At 41.3% G+C, this 24,269-nt stretch overlaps 3 protein-coding genes across 9 annotated transcripts in view; 1 reads left to right on the top strand and 2 right to left on the bottom strand.

The window, feature by feature from the left end:
• Positions 1-1,420: 1,420 nt before the first annotated feature.
• duox (dual oxidase) lies at positions 1,421-17,762 on the bottom strand. The gene is made up of 34 exons (XM_086298957.1): positions 17,647-17,762; positions 17,230-17,350; positions 17,057-17,140; positions 16,809-16,973; positions 15,911-16,098; positions 15,574-15,769; positions 13,358-13,524; positions 12,944-13,007; positions 12,477-12,573; positions 12,171-12,261; positions 10,957-11,059; positions 10,708-10,880; positions 10,451-10,626; positions 10,208-10,326; positions 9,977-10,114; positions 9,778-9,891; positions 9,237-9,439; positions 8,827-9,012; positions 8,364-8,589; positions 7,092-7,185; positions 6,831-7,006; positions 6,682-6,751; positions 6,506-6,547; positions 5,355-5,533; positions 5,027-5,257; positions 4,838-4,937; positions 4,708-4,757; positions 4,490-4,617; positions 4,253-4,406; positions 3,869-4,101; positions 3,629-3,787; positions 3,398-3,553; positions 1,957-2,085; positions 1,421-1,872 (listed from the first exon to the last, which is right to left on the bottom strand). The coding sequence occupies exons 2-34, from the start codon at positions 17,294-17,296 to the stop codon at positions 1,750-1,752; spliced, it is 4,581 nt and encodes a 1,526-aa protein (XP_086155083.1). The 5' UTR covers positions 17,297-17,350; positions 17,647-17,762; the 3' UTR covers positions 1,421-1,749.
• On the top strand, positions 17,095-21,252 carry duoxa (dual oxidase maturation factor). 3 transcript variants are annotated; one of them, XM_086298966.1, is made up of 9 exons: positions 17,095-17,374; positions 17,817-17,946; positions 18,353-18,531; positions 18,743-18,800; positions 18,891-19,025; positions 19,190-19,394; positions 19,499-19,713; positions 19,806-19,996; positions 20,269-21,252. In XM_086298966.1, the coding sequence occupies exons 3-9, from the start codon at positions 18,385-18,387 to the stop codon at positions 20,278-20,280; spliced, it is 963 nt and encodes a 320-aa protein (XP_086155092.1). In that variant the 5' UTR covers positions 17,095-17,374; positions 17,817-17,946; positions 18,353-18,384; the 3' UTR covers positions 20,281-21,252. The 3 variants fall into 3 exon arrangements, with proteins under 3 accessions (XP_086155092.1, XP_086155093.1, XP_086155094.1); XM_086298967.1 differs by lacking the exons at positions 17,095-17,374; positions 17,817-17,946 and having other exon boundaries at positions 18,172-18,531; XM_086298968.1 differs by lacking the exons at positions 17,095-17,374; positions 17,817-17,946; positions 20,269-21,252 and having other exon boundaries at positions 18,279-18,531; positions 19,806-20,125.
• Positions 21,021-24,269, bottom strand: part of apba2a (amyloid beta (A4) precursor protein-binding, family A, member 2a) — a 19,526-nt gene continuing 16,277 nt past the window's right edge. For 3 of the 5 annotated variants that reach the window (XM_086298960.1, XM_086298963.1, XM_086298961.1), the window contains one exon: positions 21,021-22,035. In XM_086298960.1, the coding sequence (XP_086155086.1) occupies positions 21,964-22,035 (72 nt within the window). In that variant the 3' untranslated portion in view covers positions 21,021-21,963. The remainder of the gene's footprint in view (positions 22,036-24,269) is intronic. The other 2 variants (XM_086298959.1, XM_086298962.1) reach the window with 1 other exon arrangement.

Genomic DNA, 24,269 nt, shown 5'->3' with positions numbered 1-24,269 from the left:
GAAGTAAAGTTTCGTATGTATTACCCCAGACTTCCACACAGTACTCTAAATATGGCAACATAAGATTAGTAAGTGTCACAATAAAACTCTGAACCTTTTGAAATCAGTTGACCCGCAGTGTTGTAGTCATCCACAGTCTCCGTAAAGATGTTTATGAAATCCTTGTCAGGCCTGTGAAGGGCCATATAATCCTAATCTTTGCTCTTAGATTACCTTCACTGTGGCTTACTTGTGCTTCTTAGAGACTGGGAGGATGATTTTTTAGTTGACTCTACTATGCAATCAGCTTCCACTCTGGGCTCAGGACACGAACACTATCTCTATTTTAAGGATTAGAGTTTAAATTTTCTTTTTTTTTGTTAAACCTTACAGTTCCAGGATCCAGTGACCCTGAACCTTGCCTTAGGCGTGCTGCAGTAGTCTCAGGCTGTTGCACTAATTTCCCAACAATGCACTGAGCATTTTCTCTCTGATGCCCTCTCTTGACTCCCTGTGTGGTTATGTGCCACTTTTGTGTGTCACTAACTTTTGTCTCTCTGCTCTCCTTTTCTTTCTTGAGACTAACCCACCAACTGGTGTATTTGAATAACCCTGAGCCTGCTTCTCCTGGAAGTTTTCTCCTGTTAAAAAGGAGTTCTTTCTAAATGTTATAAATAAACATTTAAAAAATGAGTTCTTCCTTCTCAGCTCTGCCAAATGGTAAATGGTCTGACAGTTGGGGTTGTCCCCCTAAAATTACAGTCTTTACCTTAAAACAAAAAGCACCTCAGGACAACTGTTGTTATGAACTGCTTTGAAATAAAATTGACCCAGAGGCACAAAATCCATATTACTTCAAAGACCATGTCTTCCTCATTAGTGCTGCTCAGAAACTCTTAAGGCCTTTCACCTCAGCTGCTCCAGTGAAGCTTCTCAGTGTCTGTCAGATCAGATGCATCAAGCTGGACAATAGTTTCAATTTGTGAAACTGTGTGCAAGGTGAAGAACAGCAATCATTAGACCCAGTCATGCTTCAGAGCCTTGGTGAAATATTCTTGACTGTTATGCACCAGCAGAGAGGTTTAGCTAAACAACACACACAGTTACAGTAAATCCTCTGTGTTTTCCTACCACCTGTGCCAGCCAAGTAAAACATTTACCAGTGCAAAATGCATTTAAGTGTTTCTGTGTTCACGTCAGCTTGTATCTCGTGCTTAAAGTTAAACTAGAATTTTATGATACCCGTGCATTCACCCATCTGATCTTAAGTGTGTTTTATAAGCAATAAATAAATGCAATCCACTGTTTAGTGCAGTGAGGCTTGTTTGGCTTACCGCTCAACCAGCAAATCCATTTTAGGAGTTTTGGTTATTGAAATGAATGTTTAGTCCAAAAGCTTGCAGAAGGAGCCAAAAGCAGCACAAAACCCTCCAGATTTTTAATGTAAAATGTTTGTTTATTTCTCAAAGTTATACAGATACAATAAAGCAAGAAATCAACAATATAAACCGGCCGTACACTTCAGATAAAAACACTCACAAGATTCACAATGAATAAAAATGATTTGACAAATTATAGGTACATTATTTCTCACAAGATATACCCTTATTGATTCTACAATGATGTTTATGATTGGATTAAAATGTATCAGGTTGTATCCTTCAAGTAATTCAAGTAATTAAAATAAAAACTAGAGTCTACCAAAATGGTTCTACCACTCTCTATTCTTAACACATAAACATGGCTAGTTTTGTTCTTTCTGTAAATAAGTTAGAAGTTTTCATAGTGATGTATAAAATGGGCCTGATCCCTCTTGTTCATCTGCTGGCAAGCTTTCTCCACATTTTTGGTCAGTCCTGGAGGACCACAGCTGAACACTCCAATTTTACCCACCTAAAGAAAATGATACAAATTCAGACATTAGAATAATCCACTCATGTCCTCCGTCGGGTAAATAAGGACGGATGAAGGCCTGACCTCTGGATGAACCTCCTGCAGGGAGCTAAAAAAGGAGACGAAGGGCGGGCGGCCAAAGTGGGTGACGGACCTGAGGCCGGTGAAGAGGCTGCGGTTCCACACTTTTTGAAAATGGCGCTCACACACGTACTGCACACACAAAGATGGGGAAATTCATTAGTGAGTACAGTACTCATGTGAATCCTGACAAGAGTTATCACTTCATTTGCTTCAAAAGTGTCGTTAGACTGCATTTCAGGGCAGCTGGGATTCAGTCTCAGCAGCCTTCCTGTGTCTCATTCTAGTGGAGCTTTCAATTACAGGTTCATTGTAGCTTGTTGTTTTTGTTTTCTACACTGATTGCAGCGGTCCTGTAGTATCCTGCTGTTTAAGACACTCACCAAACTCTGAAAACTAAGCAAGATGTCAGTCTTACATGTTTACAGAAACACACACCAGGTTCAGGGATACTACTCCCTTTATGTTTCTGTTTGGCTGTTAATCTTGTTTTCTTTGGTTCTCTAGTTTTGTGACCCGTGACCATTAAAACACCAAGTCTCTGGTTGTTTAATGTTAGCCCACTTATTAACTTTTCCTCACATGGGTAATTACATGGGTAATTACAATAAATTTGCATACTTTTGTACTACGAGTGGGATTCAAACAGATCTATACTCTATGCATAATATCATTTTTCACACTCTAAGAGATGCATCCGAGGGCACCGGTATATTGCCTAAGGACACTTTTTGACATGCTAAATGGAGGAGCTTTCTAATTAATGGATGACTCAAAACTTCAGCTAAAAGTCTGGAAACCAGGGAAAACAGCCCGTGAAACTCAGTCATGTGCTCTATTCTATTTGTTCGACCTGTAAAAAGTGGTTTCAAAGGAGCACTTGCTCTGACTGTTCAATAGGAACAAAGCAAATTCTAATCGTGCCCATGAAAGCGATTCTGCTAAGAAATCAGTAAAGGTTTTATCAAAATTAGACAAATAAGATGTAATGTGTTTAATAGCCAGCTTTACAGATGTTTTGCACAGGTTAGCTTCCTTGTTAGAAGGCGAGTGACATGAATCTTGTCATCTAACTCTCATCAAGGCATTTGGTATCCTAAACCAGGTTTGGCCAACTCCAGGCCTCGAGGGCCGGTGTCCTGCAGGTTTTAGATCTCACCCTGGGTCAACACACCTGAATCAAATGATTAGTTCATTAACAGGCCTCTGGAGAACTTCAAGACATGTTGAGGAGGTCATTTAGCCATTTAAATCAGCTGCGATGGATCAAGGACACATCTAAAACCTGCAGGACACCGGCCCTCGAGGCCTGGATTTGAACACCACTGTCCTAAACAATCCCTTTAATACAAATATTGATTTAATTGTTTGATAAAGGTTTAAATACATTTCACTACACTCTCTATTTCATGTGATACTTTGAAATGGTGACTGCAGATCTTACCAGCATGGTCGTGCGGAGGTCGAACTTTTCAGCCACCTGAGTGATATAAGTGTGGACCGACACCAGATCCTGAGTGTCCATTTCTTCCACCTCCCTGATGATGTCTGACACCCACTCAAACTGACGCTGTGTCCGTGTCACCCAGATGAAGTAAACCTGAAAAAGTACAGGACTGTTAGGAGGAGAATTTCAAGATAAAATGTGTTTCTGGTTGTTTCATTCAGGACTCACTTTTTTGCACAAAACCTTGGACTTGACAGAGGACTTGAACACCAGGTCTTTGAGAATTGAAGTGAACGGGGTGACTCCAATCCCTCCTCCCACCAGAACAGACACCTCAAAGTCAATCCACTCCTGATGGCCCTCGCCAAAAGGTCCATCCAAGTACAGCTTAGGGTGAAGTGAAAGATGAATACCAGTGCCATGAAAATAACTGAGATTCAGATGAAACCACATGCAAAAACAACCTACCTTTGGAAAAGCTCCAAGCTCCAGCAGGTTTTCCTCGGTGTAGAGCTCTCTGAGCTGGCTGGTCCACGGCCCCACAGCTCGGATGTGCAGGCTCAACGTCTCTTCGTGAGGAGCTGATGTGAGAGTGAATGGGTGGTACTCATCCGTGCCCAACATCAGACATGCTATGCGAACCCACTGGCCCGAACGGTAAACAAAGCCCTGTGGCCGCTTGAATTCCAGATGTGTCACACCTGCAGGTAGGATAAGTCATGCACAAACACATTGCATGATTTCAGTGAAGACAATGCAACATTTTCATTAGCAGAGATTGAAATCAGGTCGAGACAGAACAATGAGCCATTTAATAGAGAAAAGCCATGTTTAATCTCCCGAAAGGGTCACCTGATGGCAGCAACTCAGCTCTGATAACCGGGATCTCCACCTTCTTCCTACTCAGGCTGATTAGTTTGTCCAGGAGGAAGAGCAGGCCAGGTGGGATGAGGTAGATGTGGAAACGAGGCTCTTGAAGCAGAGCGAAACTGCCATGAATAACTGTCTGTCAGGACAAAACCAAAGCTGGTATCACACCGCTGTTCAAAACTGCCTCAGTTGTGCGCTTTAAACCCAAATAGTACTTACAAGAATGTACACGGCAACATAGAGGTAATGGGTGATCCAAAATGCACGAAAACTGATGCGACGGAAATAGTGTGAGGCAAAAACGTACATGAATGCGAACGCAAAGAGAAGCAAGACCCCAGTCATTCCTATAAGAAAAGAAAAATGCAGAGCAAGCAAATTAATTATTAAAAAAGTAATACTGCAGCATGTCTGTAATCAACTATTTCATAGCATACCTGGAACAGTTTGAAAGAACCACCAGTACCACTTGGGAGGAAGTTCAGACCTAAAAGGAAAACACGCCAAACATAAACTGGGATAAAATTCCAAAATCTGCAACATCTAAGGTTTCGTTTGAAGTCTTACCCGTTGTTTGATACGACTTTTGGGAAGAGACAAGATAGGATGTTAAGGTCGCTGACGGAGAAGACGTAGATGTTGACCACGTGGCCCAAACTGTGAACAACTGTAATGAAAACAGAAAACAGTGAGCACCACATGAATATTTATATCACCAAACATCAAATCGTGACCATCCTTCCCATAAATACCGACTTGAGAGGATGATGGCACTCGTGGCCATAAAGCGATGAAAGTCAATGGCAGCGTCAAAGGGGATGTATCGATTCAGGAAGGTCTCTCGGCAGAGCGTGATGAGGTTGCGACACACGGTGAGAAGCATGTAAGGAAACAGAAAGGAGATGGCAGCGGCTGAACCACGGGACACGATGATACCCACCATGGATGTCTCGGGGACACCTGTAGATACAGACTGCAAGCCATAGTCTGCGCACAGTAATTGTATTCAGATTAGATGGGGGGGAAATGAACATGCTACGGGGCTGTGATGCAGTGGGGACACACAAGGAAGATTTCCACTCACAGTAACATCTTTCAAGTGCAACACCAGCTGTGATGCCGTACACGATGATGAAGCACACAATGTGACGCCGATAATTCTCAACGAAACGTTTGAACTGCTGGATTTTCTGCTGGACCGGGTTCTTTATGTACTTCTCGCGCTTTGGCTTCACATAGACATTTGGAGTATGGACGTTTAACCTGAAAACAGTTGAACCTGTTACATTTTGTTTCCCAATCTAAGTGTTAAAACAGATGCAAAAAGAAAACAGAAAACATGCAAACACCACAGAAAAAGGTCCCACCCAGCTGGTGGAACGTTTCCTGCTGTGAGGCAACACTGCTAACTGCTGCCCCACCTAGAATGTGTGTCATTAATCTAGCACACTTAAGTAGGTGGGTTAATCTAACTTCAAAGTGTTGCGGCATCATAAAAAGCACCAATTTGTTTTTATATTTTTACAACCAACACACAGTTACATTGTCAGGCATTGTGTTTACTTGTGGATTTGAAAGGTGATTCAGGTGTGCAGCAGGGCACACCTCAGTGATGTATAAGACTAACACTACACAAGCAAGGATTCAACTGGCAGCTCGGGCTGTCCCTTCCTCACTTTCTTTCTTTCTTTCTTTCTTTCTTTCTTTCTTTCTTTCTTTCTTTCTTTCTTTCTTTCTTTCTTTCACATGCTTGCTGAGTGGAGTTGAAATGCAAGGAAAGGATCCAAGTGAAGGAAGCCAGGAGACTTGTTAGCATAGTGACAAGCAGCCGATGTCTCTCTTTAAAATTTTTCACGTCTTACTTTGAAGACTACTTTTCTTGTGTGCCTTCTTTTGTTTTCACTTCCCGTCTTTGTCTGTGTGTACTTATTCTGTGTGTCCATCAGTCCTTCAATGTGATTGGGCCTTGTCTTTGTCACTCACAGCATCTTCTGCAACTTAGGCTTACGCCTTTTTTTAAGTTTTGCCCCATTTTCCTTTAGTTTGTTTTCTACTTGTTTACTTTGATTGTTGAACTTCATCAGCCTAATTAAGGCTCACCTTTGGTTTTGCATTTAGGTTGTCTTGTAAATACACTTCACACACCAAGTATGGTTTTATTTAAAGCTGTGGTAGACTTTTGTCTTTCTCGGTATTCATAATTTTCATTCTTTAAAGAACTTAAAGAAACCATACCTTTTCCGTTTGCGTATCTCTGGTCCGTCTGTCTTGTGACTGCTGAAAAAAAGCAAAACAATATTGAACATCATAGAAATACAAGCTGGATAAAAGAAAGAAATAATCCTGGATTTTTGTCTTAAGTATTGCAAACATTTTTGATGTGAATGAGTTATGGCATCCAGTTTTCTCACCTGTTTGCCGGACAAATGAAGGACACTCTCTGGTCTCGACTCAGCTTCTTCTTCCCCTGTTTCTCCATCCCTGTGCACATGCCAGACACACAACTGCATCAGACAAGGTCAGAAAAATGAGGATGCTCTTAAACAAAACTTTCTCCAACCTTTGACATTGAGCTGAGCAAACTGCAGCTCCTTCTCGTGATCCCGCAGCAGAAAATGAAAGTCCTCCCACGAGATTTTCTCCTTGTCATCAAAGCCCGCGGCCTGCATCATGGCCTTGATGCCGTCCTCTGCCTGACTCTTTGAAAGAGCACCGTTGGAGATTTCTATGAAAGACCTGCAATTCATCAAAAGGTTGAAAATGACAAATAAAACACACAGAATAAATGTGGTGCACTCGTAAAAAAAGGGAAAGACCAAACCTGAGCATCCTGGCAAATTCTTCTTTTGATAAGAAACCAGTTTCGCCAATGTCGTTCATAGAAAACATGAGTTTGGACTTTTCCTCTGGAGACCCTGAACACATACACATATCATCAGACATCAGAATTTAAATGTCTATCAATCAAAACAAAAAAATTTAAAGGAAGTCTTTTCAAAGTACAGCATCAGGTCAGTTAAACTTCTGGGATATTGATCTGGTCAGTTAAGTAGCAGAGGGGCTTGTTAATCAGTTTCAGTTCTTTGGAGTTAACAGGTGCACCAGAGAGGCAGCAATGAAACAACCCCCAAAACAGGAATGATTTAGGTGGTTGTTTTCGGACTTTTTATTCACAACCTTTGCATTTGGCTATAGTCAGTGTAACTACTGGTAGCACAAGGCGATACCTGAACCCTACAGAGGTTGCACAGGTAGTTCAGCTCCTCCAGGACGACATATGTGCCATTACTAGAAAGTTTACTACTTCACCCAGCACAGTCTCAAGACAATGGAGGAGATTCCAGGAAACGGGCAGAAAGCTGGACAGGGCCGTAGAAGTTTCTTAACCCATCAGCGGGATCAGTATCTGCTCCTTTGTGCAAAAAGGAGCTGGATGAGCGCTGCCAGAGCAAGAAAATGACAACCAGCAGGCCAGTGGTGTGAACATCCCTGTCCAAACAATCACATATAGACTTTATGAGGGTGGTCTGAGGGCCCAACATCCTCACAGGCTCCCGTGTTCACTTCCTGGCAGTGGAGCCCGATTGTCAGTTAGCATAGAATACCAGAAGTGGCAGGTCCACCTCTGCTGGCCTGTGCACACATTAACTGGCTGAGCTAAATCCAGTAGAACACTTCTGGGACACCAGTTTGCACCTCAAACTGTCCAGGAGCTCAGTGATGCCTTGGTCAATCTGGAAGGAGATCCCCCAGGATCTCTTGAATTCAGCCCTCTGTATGTTGATCATTATGCAATGTGGCATCCTATCATTCCTAAATGAGATGTGCTGCTTTATTTTTTGGAGCAGTGTACCTACAGTGTAACTGCTTTCATGTGTGTGACTGATGTTCTTCATTTTTACTTGAAGTTGGACTGTTTTTCATGATGCTTTAAATACTGTTCCAGCATTTTTTTAAATTCTGGAAACCCATTCTTGTTTGTTGTTTTGGAGTTTGTTTGTTTTTTAATTACTATTGAAAGAATTTAAATTGCAGATGCACTTTTAGAGCCGTGGCTAAAAGGCAGAGCATACTTTGAAGTCACTAGTTTTACCTTTCATAAAGATAACAATAACATCCAGAAACTCTTGAAAGGAGAGGTATCCATTGCCATCTTTATCAGCTAGTGTAAACATGGAGTCCACAAATAAGGAATCGGATTTGAGGCCAAGTGCATCAGCAAACTCCAACGCCGTCAGCTCACACTGGAGAACCTCCCTGGCTTTCTTGTGGGATATGCCACTCATGTCTCCGGCGTCACACTTCTCTATTTCCAAGACCTGTGAGGGAAGTGTTATTACATGTCACCATAGTGTCATTACTAATATCACAAACGTCAGCAGCATAATGTCATGGCAGGTGAGATCACAATCAAGACCAACAATTAGTTCTGTTGGTTTGTGGTCTGTCTAATTTGACCTTCAACTAGGATTGACGACATTTTGCGGCCAAGCACAAAGCTGCCGCCACAGGTGACAGGAGACAGAATGACATAAACATCCAGAAGGTGACTGTACCTTGGAGAAAGCGTGGCGAATGAAAGTTTCAACAATCTGAGCCCTCTGCTGTCTGGTCAAAGCCTCCTTCAGCAGTCCCTTCTCCCTCATCTCTCTGACTCTAACCTCCGGCCTGACGTCTGTCACCTCTGGGCGCAGTTGCCTGACAAATTCCATACGTTTGCTCTCTTCATCAAAAAACAGCACCTGTGTAAAACATTATTTAAAAAGGAAGAGGGTGATAAAAGCAATGGGTTTTAGTGATGCATGCATGCATCTAGGACCAGATGAGGTGGAAAAAAAGGGGGGGCATCACATTGTCAGCGAGAACGTTGGTGCCTGCACCAGATGCTGCAGAGGCATTTCTGGGTTTTTGGTAATCTGATTACAACTGTATCCATAGTTTAAAACCATCTTATCCCAGTACTCACCAGGTCATACTCTTTTGGCACTTTGAGCAGCAGAGCCTTCTGCTGACAGTCGTTGGAGAGAACGACATCTAGGTAGTCCTGATTGCGCAGATTGATGCAGCGGTGAGCAGTTCCAGATCTGTCACAGACCTGCAGCCTCCGCTTCTCATCGATCTCCACGCTGACGGGCTGCAACTGTTTTTTATGACCCTGCCACTCGTATGCTAGAGAACATAAGCAGAATGAGATGAAGGTTGTGATAGCTTTCTGGATAAAATATGGAGGAGTCTAAAAGAACATGAGCAGAGAAAAACTAAAAACTTCTTTAACCATCTCCAGCTTTTCTTGTTTCTAGTAGGTTTAAGGTCAACTATATCCTTAGATTCATTAGTATTATTAGATGACATATTTTTACAGTTATATTCACACAACTGGCTCATTTTTTAATGAGACATAAATCATAGCTGATGACATAAACTGACATTGATCTAACCCAACAATGGACACAGCAAATAAATAACGTTTGAAGCTTTTCCTTTTAAATCTTATTTTGATTTCATACCACTGAGTCCCACAGCCGGCTCATCTGTTCTGTCACCAGCTTTCCTTCTTCTTTGGAACTTCCTGTAGCGATACTTTCTTAGATACGCCACCGTAGAGGCCACCAGAAAACTCACTGTAAAGGAAAACAATCAAATGCTTCACATTCAAATCAGAGTTTTTGCCAGGCAAGAAGACAGCGAGACCGTGACGATACTTACCAACAGGGAAGAGGAACATGACAATAACAAATATCCCAAAGCCAGCCCTGCTCCCATCAAAGTAATCAAGTTTTGTGGCATTAGTGCAAGAATGGAGCATTGATGCATTTAGCTGTGTGGGTTGAGGGCAGGGGTCACCTAATGACAACAAAGAGAGCTTTTTTTATTTTTAAAGGACATATTTATATATAAAACTGAAACTTTTTGATCATAGACTTAATTTATTTGTACCATCCTTCCAGAAGAACACGTTATTCTGTATATGTGAGGCCTCTGCACTTGTCACCGCAATAAGGACGTCACGATACGTCACACTGCGGATCGCTTGGATCTCTTTATCCGTAAACAAACTGGAACCCCAAGAAAAAAAACACTGAGACGACTAACTCAAATGCAGTGAGTTTTCTGTTCAGAAGTTTGTAAATGTAAAGGATAAAATATTCTCTTTCTACTGTATGAGGAAACTGAAATTACCCATTCTGCTTGTTCTCAAACCAAAAGCGGTCTCCATTTCTTATACGCTCAAACTGATCCAGCACAATAGCGGAGAAAACAGGACCCGGCCCATCAAGAGTTTCCAGCAGTCCTCCAGGGAAGAGCTCCAGCTTTGAGATGTCTCCATCATACAGTTCTGCAATGTCGCGGAGCAACTGTTGCAACAACACATTCGTTTAATTCCCAGAATTAATGCCCAACTTTCTTTACTGTGTGTTTGGTTTTCAGATTTGTACCTGTGGGTTGGTGTGGTTGAGCTCAGGATTAATATCCTCAAATTTGTTTACAGGAGGCAAATCCAGAGCCTTTCTAATCTCAGTGTAACTCCGTAGACCAAAGTCTCTTCCTCGCTGGATGGTCATAGCCACCAGATCTGTCCGGGTGAACCTCAACGGTCCGTACATAAAATCTATCAAAGTATAAATAAAATCAGAGCGCTGCATATTTATTTGTTTATTGGGTAGTGATTAAGAAAGATTAAAAACCTCTCAAGTCCTCCACAACAATATTATCTTCTCTCTCTGCAATCTGGGAGGCCATTCCCATGAGGAGGTCATCTACATCCTGGCTTTTCTTCATATTAACTTCCTGGGGAAAAAATGAATGATAGAAACATTTTAAAATCTAGGAATGGGAAGTGCATAGTATAGTAGTTCATGCTTTAAATTCTGTCACATGCACAATACTGTACACAGAAAAAAATGCCTCTCTATGCTCTTCTTTTCTCTCCCCTCTTTCCATCACCCTTTAACCAGTCATGGTGAAACTCAGAGGCTCGGGTTGGTTTTTGTTCTTGGACCAAGATAAACTGATAACTGATTAAACTGACATCATAAGAAACTGAAGGTTGACATCCAATAAATAGTTAATTGATAACACATTTTCCTTTCTTTTCCTTTTTGTTTGGGGTGTTGAACTATTTCATTTCTTTCTGGTTTTCACATTCATTTCGGTTGTCTAAATTATTTTTGTGGTATATTTGAGTTGTTTATTTTACTTGAAAGTATTCCTACTTTAACAAAAAGCCAAATGGAACTGAACAAGACATTTAGATAAAGCAAATTTTCTGTTTCATAAATCTTTGGTCCTGTGTGTTGTGTGGGTTGGAGGTCTTAATTTACTCCTACAGAGTTTGCTGCTGCCAGTCTCCTTCCCAATCCTAGTAGATCAGTGAGCGTGAATCTGAGTAAATCTGTGATAATTCTAAACTGGAAAGCTCTAGGTCTAAGATTCTTGATACAAGCCCTAGATTCAGATATTGTAGATGTTATACTTGGTGCCAGCAGTGTAAATCACTTTATTAAGATAGAGGGACACACGTCACATTCAGGTTACAATGGCAAAAGCCAAAATGGAGTTCTTCTTCCACACTGTCACCAAGTGCTTCCTCACGCTGTTTGATTACTGGGGTTCTATCACTAATACTGTACACTATTTATCTTTTCAAATCACCTTGATAAAACTCTTACAGTGAACTGGCAGCATTTACATAAAACTGAACTGATTAAATATCTTTTCAGTCATCCTTGGGATTTGTCTCTTTCTGTGTTTCCACTAAAAAGAAATAAACAACTACTTTGATCCTGCTCTCACTAAAAATCTTTTATACAAATAAGAACATCAAAATGAAAGCTGGTGGTGAAGCGTGTGGTGCACTATAGCAAACTTAATAAAATGCAGCAGTCTAAACAAAACATACCTGACGTTTCCAAAAGCTGTTACAAAGGCGCATTGCTGGCGATGTGCTCCCATCGATGTTGATAATTTCCCGAAAATGGCAGGTTCTGTTTCTGTAGGAAAACAAAGCGACAACGCACAGTTATTCTCACAGCATCTAGATGTAGGGTTTTACATGCTGTCTAACAATATTAACAGCAGGATACTGAGCTTTTATTATTTCTCTCCAAAGGAAATATGGGAAGCAGTGGTATGTTTCTTTAAACTTCAGAGGTGTGTTCCCCATTCCCCCTGTTCCCAGTGGTCCCAGGAAATAAAGAATCATTACCTCATGTAAACACCAGGTGGAGCCATAGTGATACCAAACCGTATGGCAGCAACCTGAAACTCAGGTGAGATCCCTGGATCAACAAACTTCTGGTAACCTGCATACATGTAAGTCAGAACATAATAAAAACAAAGTGAAAAAAAGAGTGACAGCAACAACAACAGAGTGAGAATTACTCCTCAAGCATGCAAACTTCTACCGCAGTGAGCCAACAAACGCAGTGAATAGAAGAAACAGTGAAAAAGCGACTGAGGTGATGGGATCATCTGACCATTATCTTCTAACTTTCTTCAGCCGTGGCTGCTTATTCAGCACAAGAAGAAGACTCGGGTTAATGCTTTGCTGACGGCACACACTTTTTGTCAAACTCCACCACCGATGGCTCACCTCACCACGGCTTGTGGTCACCGGTGCATGACCTGTTCTTCCCTGCTTCTACATGCACATGCACTCTGGCTGATTCTTACCTGGGTAGGGAGGAAGCTTTTTGCCATTAAGGTACGCAGGCAGCCATTCATAGAGAGCTATATTCTGTGTGGAAACAAGGCAGGAAAAACATCAGTTTTTTATATTTAAACTGTGTATGAACCAGGCATAACGCAGTAGATTGATGTGATGATGAATCCAGTAGCTTACATTTTAAAAATAATTAATTGCGGGTGAATGATCTATTGTTCTAAAAACAACTAAAAACATCAAGACATGGTCACTGCGGTTCATGACAGCTTGCGCAGGGAGCAGAAGTGCTAATCAAATGAGTGAGGGATGATGCATTCGCCTTTAACGACCACCTAGCATTGATGCAACCTTCTTCTCTCAAGAGTGCAAATTAAATCAGCATCTGTGCAGCGAGAGGATTACGTGGAGACTTTTCCATCTACCTGGAATGTGGCCACAACGGTCTTCCTGGCGTTTTGAAACAGCTCCTCGTCTGACCACTCTGGGTGATTGTTGTGGAGTTTGGAGGCGATATGATTGTGGTACCGAAACCAGATAATCCCCTCTGCTGCTGTGAACACGTTCTCGTTAGCCCAGGCATTTCCCAACTCTGGGCAGAAAAGAAGATAGAAAATCTAGCAAATTCTCCTCTGCCATCATTTCATTTTGCATTATTATCACAACACAATATACAGAAATTGCCTTTACAGTTAATATTATAAAATAAAAATCAACCGAACGATCATTAATATTTCATGCATCTTTAGCCAAGTGTCCATTTCATTTTGTGTTGATTTTTCAAGATCTCTGACCGCTAATAGAACAATAATTTAGCTACTTGTTTTTAAGGACGTGACAACAAAAGGAGAAGATCCTCCCCAGACAGCCAACAAAAACACTGGTTTCATGACACCTGCATGCCATCTTCTCTGCTATAAAGAAAGGGATTTACTGTGGTTGCCGTGACAGGCCATTTACAAAACAACTACAGAGTCATAACCCACGTCTGGGCCTCCCTTGACTCACCCTGGCAGACTGTAACACAGACTGAGGGTGAAGAAGTATTTGCATACATTTTTTGGGTGTTTGTTTTCTTGATTGGGTGGATATTACCACATGGTGTACAAAGAGAGTTATGTGATTTGGACTTATATAATGTGCAATCACAATGATTTAGTGATGCTTACAAAACAAAAACACAATGTGGTAATATTTAGTGATATTACCACATGGCGTACAAAGAGAGTTATGTGATTTGGACTTATATAATGTGCAATCACAATGATTTAGTGATGCTTACAAAACAAAAACATATACACTGTGTGGACAAATGTACTGAGGCACCTGCAGTTTTAACTTAGAGGGGCTGCTCGGCCATGGAAACCCATGACATGAAGTTCCCAGCTCACCATTCTTGTGCTGATGTTCATGCAGAGAAGGTTTAGACTTCTGCAGTTATTGAGCCAGCAGAGTGTTGGCAACTTTTCCACACTATCTGCCTCACTTGGCAACTCTGTAACTTTACATGGTCTGCTGTTTTGTGTTGCTATGGTTCCTAAATGCTTGAACTTAGATCTACAGGGAAGAAATTTCACAACCTAATTTGTTGCAATGGTGACATCCTGCTATAGTATCACACTCAAATCCAGTGAGCTCTTCAGAACGACCCAATCTTACACAACTGTCTACAAAGGCTGACTCCATGACTGGTGCTTGATTTTATACACCTGTGGTGATAACAGTGTCATCCTGTCTCCCTCTAACGCAGGGGTGGGCAATCTCAGTCCACGAGGGCCAGTGTCCCTGCAGGTTTTAGATCTCACCCTGGGTCAACACACCTGAATCACATGATTAGTTCGTTACCAGGCCTCTGGAGAACTTCAGGACATGTTGAGGAGCTAATTTAGCCATTTAAATCAGCTGTGTTGGTTCGAGGACACATCTAAAACCTGCAGGGACACCGGCACTCGTGGACTGAGATTGCCCATCCCTGCTCTAACCCCAACTGGCTGTGGCAGATCACTACCCTTCCCTGAGCCTGTTTCTGCTGGTGGTTTCTTCCTGTTAAAAGGGAGTTTTTCCTTCCCACTGTCACCAAGTGCGTTTTTAAAGTGGGTCATTTGAGTATTGGGATTTTCTCTCTATCATTCTAGGGTCTTTACCTCACAATATAAAGCACCATGAGATGACTGCTGTTGTGATATGGCACTATATAAATAAAACTGAATTGAATTGAATAAAAACACCTGAATTTAAGAGGTGTGGCCCAATATTTTCCATATAGTGTATGTGGAAAAACCTCAGTATCAGTCTCGATATATAATGACTTCCTCTTACTTTTTTTTAAGGAGAAGAAAATATTCAGATAATAGGCAACTGCATTGTTAAGTTTTGGCACACTAAATGTCATCTCTTGCAAACAAAATTAAGATTTAAAAAATGTAAAATAATACTATTTGTGTGGGCTTCCCAGACTCCATTTATAGAAAATAATTATGTTTTAAAAAAGCTATTCCCTACATGCTATATGTCCTCCTACATGTAAGTATTATAATTACATATGAGGGTTAATTTTGTTCCTTTTTTATATTATTTATATTTAGTGATCTTGTCGGATGGGAAATTAGTGTTTGACACTATCAAAACTTTGTTTTTTCACCATAAAGGCCTTCTGCTACAGCTTCTCTCGTAGAGGGATCAGCAGCGCTCCACATCTGGCGTCCTCCTTTCTTGGGCATGTTCCACTCAGAGCCTGAAGTGAGGAGGCCTCCAGAGAAGCTTCTCCGGGAGTCGGACCAGGAAGTGGAGGGGCCATAAATGGAGCTACCATCTATCCAGGCGGTCACCAAGTTCACCTGTATTGTATAGTGTGCATGTCACATATAAATCAGGAAAAAACTGCCCATACAGCTGTTTGCACAGAGACACATTTACGCTGAAGACCTTAGACGCAACACAATTCTATCTTAACACAATGGTCAAGAAAGAATTGGTACCTGTATGCGAGGGTTACTGGGACTTTGTCCTGACTCTTTGTCCCACGGTCCTCTTTGGAAGAGCAGGAGGACTTTCCCGGAGGCGGTCGGGTCAAAGACAGGGTCACCTTTTGGGACTGGGATGTGCATGAACTCAGGTGGGCAACCAGGAGTTCTTGAGTCAAAAATTTCAAATGTAACATGATAACCTGAAAAAATGGAAAATAACTTCCTTTTACCTGCTTTATACTGTACTACATATATTAGCAGTTGTCAGAGTGAACCAGGCGCTCAGATGACAGTAAAACTTATTAAACGTGTCCAATAAGGGAAAAGCTGAAAGCGTTTTTTGTTGTGTTAACTAAGTACTGTGGAAAGTTCACAGTGATTCAGTGGTCATTAAAATGTGTCCAGAATTTGCACATTTATGATGATTTATGATGATTCATCCGGTGAATCATGTCACACTCCTCTCCCCTAGATAAGTTGCCTTTATCGGTTAAAAGTATCGGTATTGTTATTGGTATAGGCGACACTAGCCATGCATTTAATTGTTATCAATTTCCCAACCCGAAATTGAAGTATCGCACACCACTATCTCAGCAGACATCTTGGTAACGCCTCCGAACTCTTATTTTGAAGGATGATCTAAATTAACATTAATTTCAGAGTCAACAAGACGTAAAACTACACACACTGAAACACCAATCAAATCCGACCTTCATAATGTGTGAAAGGTTTGCTGTATTTGCCCTAAATTACGTTTTTAAAAAGTTTCCCCCTTGAAGGTGCACAAGTAAATTTCCAGTCAGGATTCTAGGCGTGCCATGTTTCAGTGTCAGTAATATCTGTGCTTTGTATCCTTCTTTTGCTCAGCGAACCATTTTATTTTACATTATTTATATAGCTTTATATTTACCAAAGAAAAGCGAGAGCACGGTCTGGTTGCGTGTGGAGGGGAGACCCGAGGGCCCCTCCGCCAGCAGCCTACTCAGTCTGCGGGGGTTTGGAAGCAGCGGCTCCTGGACAGGATGGTAGACTCCGTCCGAGTAATGCGCGGGCACGAGGCGCATCAGATGAGTACCTGCGCGAGCACAAGCACAGCGCGGTGATGTAGAGTTTGCAGAGTTCACCGCGGCTGCACACTTGAGCAACTCCTTGACTTACCGACAGCTCCGCGTCGGGGATATCCCAGACTGTTGTACCAGCCGTCAAAGCGAGGAACCTCCCAGGTTATCTCACAGTGCGAACCTGTTCGGTACATGTCGAGCAAATTGGAATTTATTTTACATTAATAAAGTTAAAAGAGTCTGAAAACACGGTCTTTCCTTTCTACTTACGTTCACTAACAGTGAGCACCAAGCCAAACGCAGCACACACACTCCAAACCCATTTACGCAAATCCATTGATGCGAGAGGTGCTCCTCAGCGCAGGATTCGGCCAAGAGGAGTAGTTGAGTACTGAGAAGTGAAGACGGAGTGAAGGTAACTTGTATTTCCTTTTATATCCTCATTAACATGTAATTAAACAAGGCTGCTTTAACAGAAAGAAGAAAATTCCTACAAGTTTAACTCGACTGCGCTCTAGTTTTTCAAACAAACAGCAAAACTTGACAAAAACCTAAACTGCACCGCTTCATCGCGACAGTACCATTTAACGTGTATTTTATGTCTATTTAACTCTAGTCCAAAGAAAATATCATGTGCCTTTTATCTCTTAGTATCTGACTGAAGATGAGGAAGTAGTTGATTCTCACCTACTGCAGAGGTTGAAGTGTTGCGCAGAATAGTTCAGTAGCACAGGTGCTGCGGAGGGATGGTGCAATACTAAAGTTTAAATGTTCTGCACAGCTTATCACAAACTCAATGTGACCTATTTCCCAAATGGGAATGGCCATCATTCCTGGATCACACCTCTTTTCCACAGTATTCCAGTTAATGCATCCTCCTCCCTGGTGAAACGAGGGGGGGCCCTGCTGGTATAAAAGAAGCCTATGCTTCTTCAACCTTCACACTTAACTTCCTTCTCCTTCAGTGATCACTGACTTAACTTTAAGGTAAGATATCTCTATCTCTAAGATATTTCTATACAATAGGTTCATTGAGTTTTTGTCATTATTATTATCATGATTATTTAAGGTGTGACTGAACACACTAAAATCAGGATGGAGAAAAGAGAAGAGCAATGATTTACATTACAGTGGCAGAGGTGGCTGAATGGATGTATAGGATTGCATGTGTTTGTCTGTTAAACAGATGCATTTATTTCTTTGCAGCGAAGGCACACAGTGCCAGAGGAGTTAATAAGGCGGCCATGTTTATGTTTAATCATGCCATGTTACATAGTCGTAGTAATGTAAAGCACCTTATCAGCTGTGAGTAACAAGAGTGTCTATCTCTGCATCTGGGTGGGGAAACTGAGAACTCTGTCACTAACACTGTCTTCTCTGTTATGCTGTCTAGTCTCAGTTGTGTCTGTAAGAGCAGAAGCTAAGATGACTTTCTACGATGACATTTACCCATTCTACACTGTACAAAGGACTCCGTTTATCTTCAGCAGCCGCTTGCTCACCATTATTCTGGTCTTCCTTGTGTTAGCGGTCAGTCTTCTTCTCATTCTACCCGGGATACGAGGGAAGTCGGTGAGTGCAACCAAGTCCAAAAAAAGAAAAACTATTACTCACTGCAAATGAGTGACGAAACCTCACTATTGTTCTCTCTCTTTCTGCGCCTCCAACAGTGGTTGCTGAAAAGTGCAAAAATAATAGCAGTTGTAATGCTGTCATTTCAGTTTCCTCACCTTTTTTTTCCATTTTAGTCACCTGAAATAATTTGTCTGTCTCTTCCTCTCAGCGGCTCTTCTGGACATTTAGAATAGTTACCAGCTTGTTCATTGGTGCCGTGATAGTGGGTGAGTTTTGCATTCGTATTGTTTTTCAAAGATTTTATTCTTCCTGCCACCTTTGTTTTCTAGACTTTCAAGTTAATTTTTTCCCTGCAGCACTCAACTTCACTAACGACTGGGCCGAGGCCAGAATGACCACGAAAGCCACCTATAAGTCTTTCAGCAACGCGGTGGTTAACGCGGAGATTGGCTTGCATGTCGGACTGTATGGCATTAACGTTACGCTGAAAGGTGAGTCACAGTAAGCAACCTGTGACGTCTCGTCAAATATTCCTGCAGTTTTTATTGTGAAAGGAGTCGGTGCTACAACAACATCTTCTGCATATACACGTCAGAAAAGTTCCTTTTTTATCTGTGTTGCTTAGTAGTATTTACATCTGTTTGATCTCACTCAGGGAATCCTGTCGTACAGTTTAATGAGACCATTGACTACAATGAGATGTTCACCTGGCATGACACTATTGAAGAATATGAAGAAGCTCTGGAGAAAGGTTTACCCAACCCCATTCTGTATATCGCTGAAAAATTCACCCCGAGCAGCCCGTGCGGTCTCATCTTTCAGTACAGATACTCTGGACGATACGCGTCTGCAACACTCTGGTGATTGTTAATAACTCATATCTTGATTTTGTCAAATAATACCGTGCGCTCTAATTTTCGGGCGATGTAGAAATTCCAATCCCTGTGCAATAATTGCTCCACAGGACAGCATTTTGCTGCTGGATGCTCGCCAACATCCTTTTCTCCATGCCAGTAATCCGGTACGCTGGGTACATGGTGGTTGCCACTGCTGCATTCATCTTCTTCTCCATGATCTCCTTCACCACCATCATGAATGTGCCTCAGTGTGTTTTCTACATAGGAACTGACTCCTTTGAAACAGAATACAGCCATTCGTTTTGGCTGGCCCTGGCTACAGGTAAACACGTGAATTTGCACATAGATTTTGCATGTTTTGCACTTGAATTTATCATTCCAAGCCCGACTGTTACTAACTCAGGTGATTTTCAGGCATCCTGTGCACCCTCATTGGGCTTCTTGTGGTGCTGCTTGACTTTTTGGTCCCTGAGAAGATGAAAGAGGCTTTCAGTGTCGGTGTCGACGGCTGTGAAGACGAGGATGATTCATACAGTGAGGGCTACCTGAATTCATTTTTCCTCGATGGAGTGACAATTTCACCAGTGAATTTAAAAGTTACAGAAGTAAGTACATTCATGAGGGTGGTTCGTACAGTTTTTGAGAATATTAGTAATCAACAAATTATCTTTCTGCTGCCTGTTAATATCTCAATCATTTGTTTAAAGCAGCAACAGTTCTTATCTTTAATATAAGTAAATTCTACTGTGGGACAAGACCGAACAGTGTATTAATAAGGCATTCCCATAGTTAGTTTATACGGCCGCCATAGTCACCTTTATATCCATGATAAAGACGTCGTTCAGCTAACTTTGATCGTTTTCTTTCTGTGTTACAGGAACATTTATGAAGCTGTGCAGATTCCCTCTCAGGGAGATTGCTTTGTTCATACTTGAAAATAATTTTTGTTGAATGTGTTACAGTTAAAGTCTCGACTTTCACATGTGTTAGTTATCTGTGTGAGCCTGTAAATAATAATGTCTTAAAATTGAGTCCACTGTAAATAGTCACATTTGTAAAGGTCACTCTCATGTTGTAGTAGCTGTAAATAAACATAACTTCGTATGGGATCCATACAATGTGTATATAGTGTGATGGGTGTGGATGGTAGAGCTCTCGTTGTTTTGCTTGTTTGGTAATGAAACATGAGACAACACAGATACATATTGATTGTACACAGAGTATACACTTTAAGAATCTGCTTTTTTAAATGAAATGCACATTTGGTTTTATTTACATTAAACTGATCAGAAACTTGGTCAAAGACATTATTAACCTCTTAAGCCCCAACGCCCCCTGATACGGGGGCAAAAGGCAGGGGATCAGTTAGGCTTGGGGCTTAAGAGGTTAATAAAATTAAGCCTACTCGATCCAAGAAACTGCTTAAAAACTGAAGATGTAATACGACAGCACGTGCTACTCCCTCCAGAGACCAGTGCAATCTGGCTCTCACCAGAACAGAAAACATTAGAGTCTCTAGTTTCAGAAACACAACTCCTAAGCTGGCAGCATTATTGAATACCTGCAAGAGCCAGATGGCACAAATTTACGACGGGACTGGTGAACACATTTCTGAACATTTAATGATATACTAAGCAAAAACAAATGTGCTTTTTATTTCTAAAAGGAGATTTCTAAGCGACCCCACACTAGTGAGAAGCAGCGAGAGCCCGAATGTTGGAACATGTGGTTTCCTTGCATCAGATTCATGCACACACAGTGCTCTGATAGGTTGAATTGATTCTCTTGTAATCCTGTTAAATATGTTTTTTTTCTGTCCTGTAATTTTTTAAGAGCTGAATAAAATGAAAACAAACAAGTGCTCAGCAGTGAAACTGTATTTTCTGTGTGTTATAACTGTACATTCATTCAGTATTGTATATTCTGATACATTCTTGTACGCTCTGGTAAAAGTAATGATCATCCATATACTGTATGTCCTTGAAAATTAAGAGTGTCTTTGGCCTTCAGCGTCACCACAATACACAGAGTTCAGTGCCTTTGTACAGCATCTTATTATCTTCTTTTGATACTAATTGTAATAGATTAACATGTTGGATTGAGAATGAATCCCTGGTCAGTAAATCGTATTCTTCGTTATCACATGCATATACTGCAGAAGTTATATGGCCTTTCCAATCAAGTCCTTGAGAAATCCAAAGTATTTACAGTAGAAGTACAATTTTAAACTCCATACACATTATAAAAATGACTAAATAAAAAATAAATGTACTAATTTATCTCTTCATAAGAAAATAAACATGACCGTAAAGCTACTTTTCTTCAACACCATAAACTCACGTACAGTACTACAGACAGAGTATTCACATTGTAAGGCCATTATGACGATGTAATTCAAGATAAAACCTGGGAAAATGAGAAACGGATGTTCTTTACAGCGTCGCGACAACAGGCCAAAAAAAATAAAATGATAGAAAAATAAATTCTCCTCGTCCCACTGAGCCACCCGTCTTATTGTCGTCACGCAGCCAGACATGCAGAGCTACAGTGGGGCTGATCCATGCAGGGTCCTCTATATGTAGACGGGCGTCTCCTGTCCCGTCAGCAGTCTGAACATCACAGCAGGCATCGTCTTCATGTTGATCTGGCACAGAGGGAAACATGAAAGAAGCAGGGTGGGTAAATGCAGGGTGTCAAACATGTGGCACACGGGCCCTGAATTGGCACCACAAAGACTCTGAGGCGGCCCACAGGAACGATTTGGGACTTTTAACTGCATTTTTATAAATTGTACAGTTTTTTCTACTGATAAAGGCCTCCTTCACGATTGTTCGTACTACACCTAAGTTAAAGAAAAAAAAGAACAATGAAATGACAAAGAAATCCTATTTTTTCACCATCTAATAGAAGAGTTTCTATTTCTTTATGGTATCTTTTAAAAAGCAAGAAAAACTTTGCTTTATTATTACAGGTCAGTCTGGGCAATGAGATACATTCTCTGTGCTTTTACACATCTATTACTTACAGTTTAGTCCCAAAGTGCCATGTTTACAGATTTCTTCCATTTACTACAGCAGAATTTCTTTATCATATAGAAAAACTGAGACATGCAGCTAAAATTGTACTTCTTTTTTTGTATGTGAAGATATCAGAGGGGTTCTGACTGGGGTTAAACTTATCCCTCGCCTGAAAGTCAAAGTGGGCTGTATGTGGCCCACAATGTAAAGTGAGCTCCCTGGGTTAACCCATCAACTTCAGATGCATTTACACATGCACAGATATGTAATCGGCCCTAATTTACTTACTCCTCTCTGTCCCACCAGAGACTGAGAAAAGGATTCAGATGTATTGCTGTCAAACAGAGATCTTTTCTATCAGAACGTACACTTGAAGAAATTACAGAGAAAATACAAGAGTGGTTGAAAATTAAGTTAAAGTTTTAAATAATATTCGGTACATATTTTTGATTATGTTTAACTTTAAGTTTTATTTACAGCATTGAAGCATTGAGCATCACAACACAAACTGGGATCTGAACCATCAGGTCTCCTCTGTATTCTCCATCCATTTGTTTGTGTTTAATACTAGTTTGATATGTTGCCATATTCATTTACTTTGGTCAAGAGTTAAAAGATGTGTTACAGGAAAAATGATTCTATGTTTCTTTACCTTCTTTTAAATGTACAAAGATGCCTTTTGTCTGCCCTCTGCCTATGGTTAGATTAGTTTAGAATTATCTTTTTAGACTTTCCCAGCAAACACATCTTGTTTCTGGGACATATTGTTTTAGATTGTTTTATCTTCCCTAGCTCTCTGCTGACGAGACTAGCACCATATATGGAGTTGTTTTATTTTATCTGTTTATTATTTGTTATCCTGTTCTCACTGTCTCTGTGCTCTGTGCCTATAAAAATTACCAAGCCACTGTGCATGGTGTGAGTTGTTCTTAGCAGCTCACCCGTGTACACGTTTGATAAAGAAAGTAACTTTGTCTCATTGTGTCTTTATTTCTCCTGGGTTTTTTACAGAGTTTTCCCCCAACATTTCTTGGTCCTTCGAGCCGGAGCACCTCCATCGTGTCCCATCTCCGTGACCAGTCCACGTTGTTCGCCTGTCGACAGCCCACACACCAGGTGTGTGGAAAAAGACCAAGAGCGTTAAATTCGGGTCTTGGCCAACGTCTTAGAAAGCGACCCACGGTGGTGGGGCCCGATCGAGGTGGACCAGACCCGGCGACACCGACCAGGTAGATACAGACACACTGACACAATCTTGCGTAAAAGCGTATTTTAAATTCAGGGAATTTAAAATAGCGAAAGCAGCTCGTCGCGACTGGAAGCTCCCCACTTCTGTGGGTTTAAAGTAGCTCGTCGGCTGGTAGCTTGGAGCTCGTCGACTGGAAGCTCCCCACTTCTGTGGGTTAGGTTTGGAGCTCTGGGTAGCTCCCCCAGCTGGGTCTAGACAGGGTCTAGGGAATAAGTAGCTCGTCTACAGAAAGACTGGCAGCTCCCCTTATGATAAGGGTTCCGATCGCGCGAATAGGTGTGAATGTGTGTGTGTGTATTGTTTTAATTAACGGAGCAAGCTGAATTTTCACGGTCCAATAAGAGACTGAGCTGCTCCTACTGTGTTTTTCTTTTACTGCTATTCACTGACGTGCTGGTGAGTTGAGAGAACGGTCGAGTTCCGTCTCGTAAAGTTCACACCGCTTTTGGAAATAGTCCGAAAGTAGAAGGGCGTGTGAGCAACCACTCTCGTCTCTAATACCAGCGAAGGTGATAGCAGCTGTATCGTGTATATATTACTTAAACAAAAATAAGTAAATACATAAATAAGATGGGTAATCAAGCAAGTGAAATTAAAACTCATTCCTGCTGA

The sequence above is a fragment of the Aulonocara sp. 'chitande type north' Nkhata Bay genome, linkage group LG7 (assembly GCF_057382095.1).
Source record: "Aulonocara sp. 'chitande type north' Nkhata Bay isolate Kocher_YH1m ecotype deep benthic linkage group LG7, A_spYH_male_GT1.1, whole genome shotgun sequence".
In the NCBI taxonomy this organism is placed as follows: domain Eukaryota; kingdom Metazoa; phylum Chordata; class Actinopteri; order Cichliformes; family Cichlidae; genus Aulonocara; species Aulonocara sp. 'chitande type north' Nkhata Bay.
Note: the sequence above shows the minus strand (reverse complement) of the source record. Positions and strands in the feature narration are given on the sequence as shown.

Bases quoted from the DNA above. Each gene is read 5' to 3' on its own strand.
- duox (XM_086298957.1), bottom strand. From the start codon at position 17,296: ATGGATTTGCGTAAATGGGTTTGGAGTGTGTGTGCTGCGTTTGGCTTG. The intron at 8,590-8,826 runs GTACAGTCACCT...CTTCCCTCACAG, and splicing joins TTCGCCACGCTTTCTCCAAG to GTCTTGGAAATAGAGAAGTG. The intron at 4,102-4,252 runs GTGACCCTTTCG...TCCTACCTGCAG, and splicing joins AGCTGAGTTGCTGCCATCAG to GTGTGACACATCTGGAATTC.
- duoxa (XM_086298968.1), top strand. From the start codon at position 18,385: ATGACTTTCTACGATGACATTTACCCATTCTACACTGTACAAAGGACT. The intron at 19,395-19,498 runs GTGATTGTTAAT...ATTGCTCCACAG, and splicing joins TACGCGTCTGCAACACTCTG to GACAGCATTTTGCTGCTGGA. The intron at 19,714-19,805 runs GTAAACACGTGA...GGTGATTTTCAG, and splicing joins TTGGCTGGCCCTGGCTACAG to GCATCCTGTGCACCCTCATT.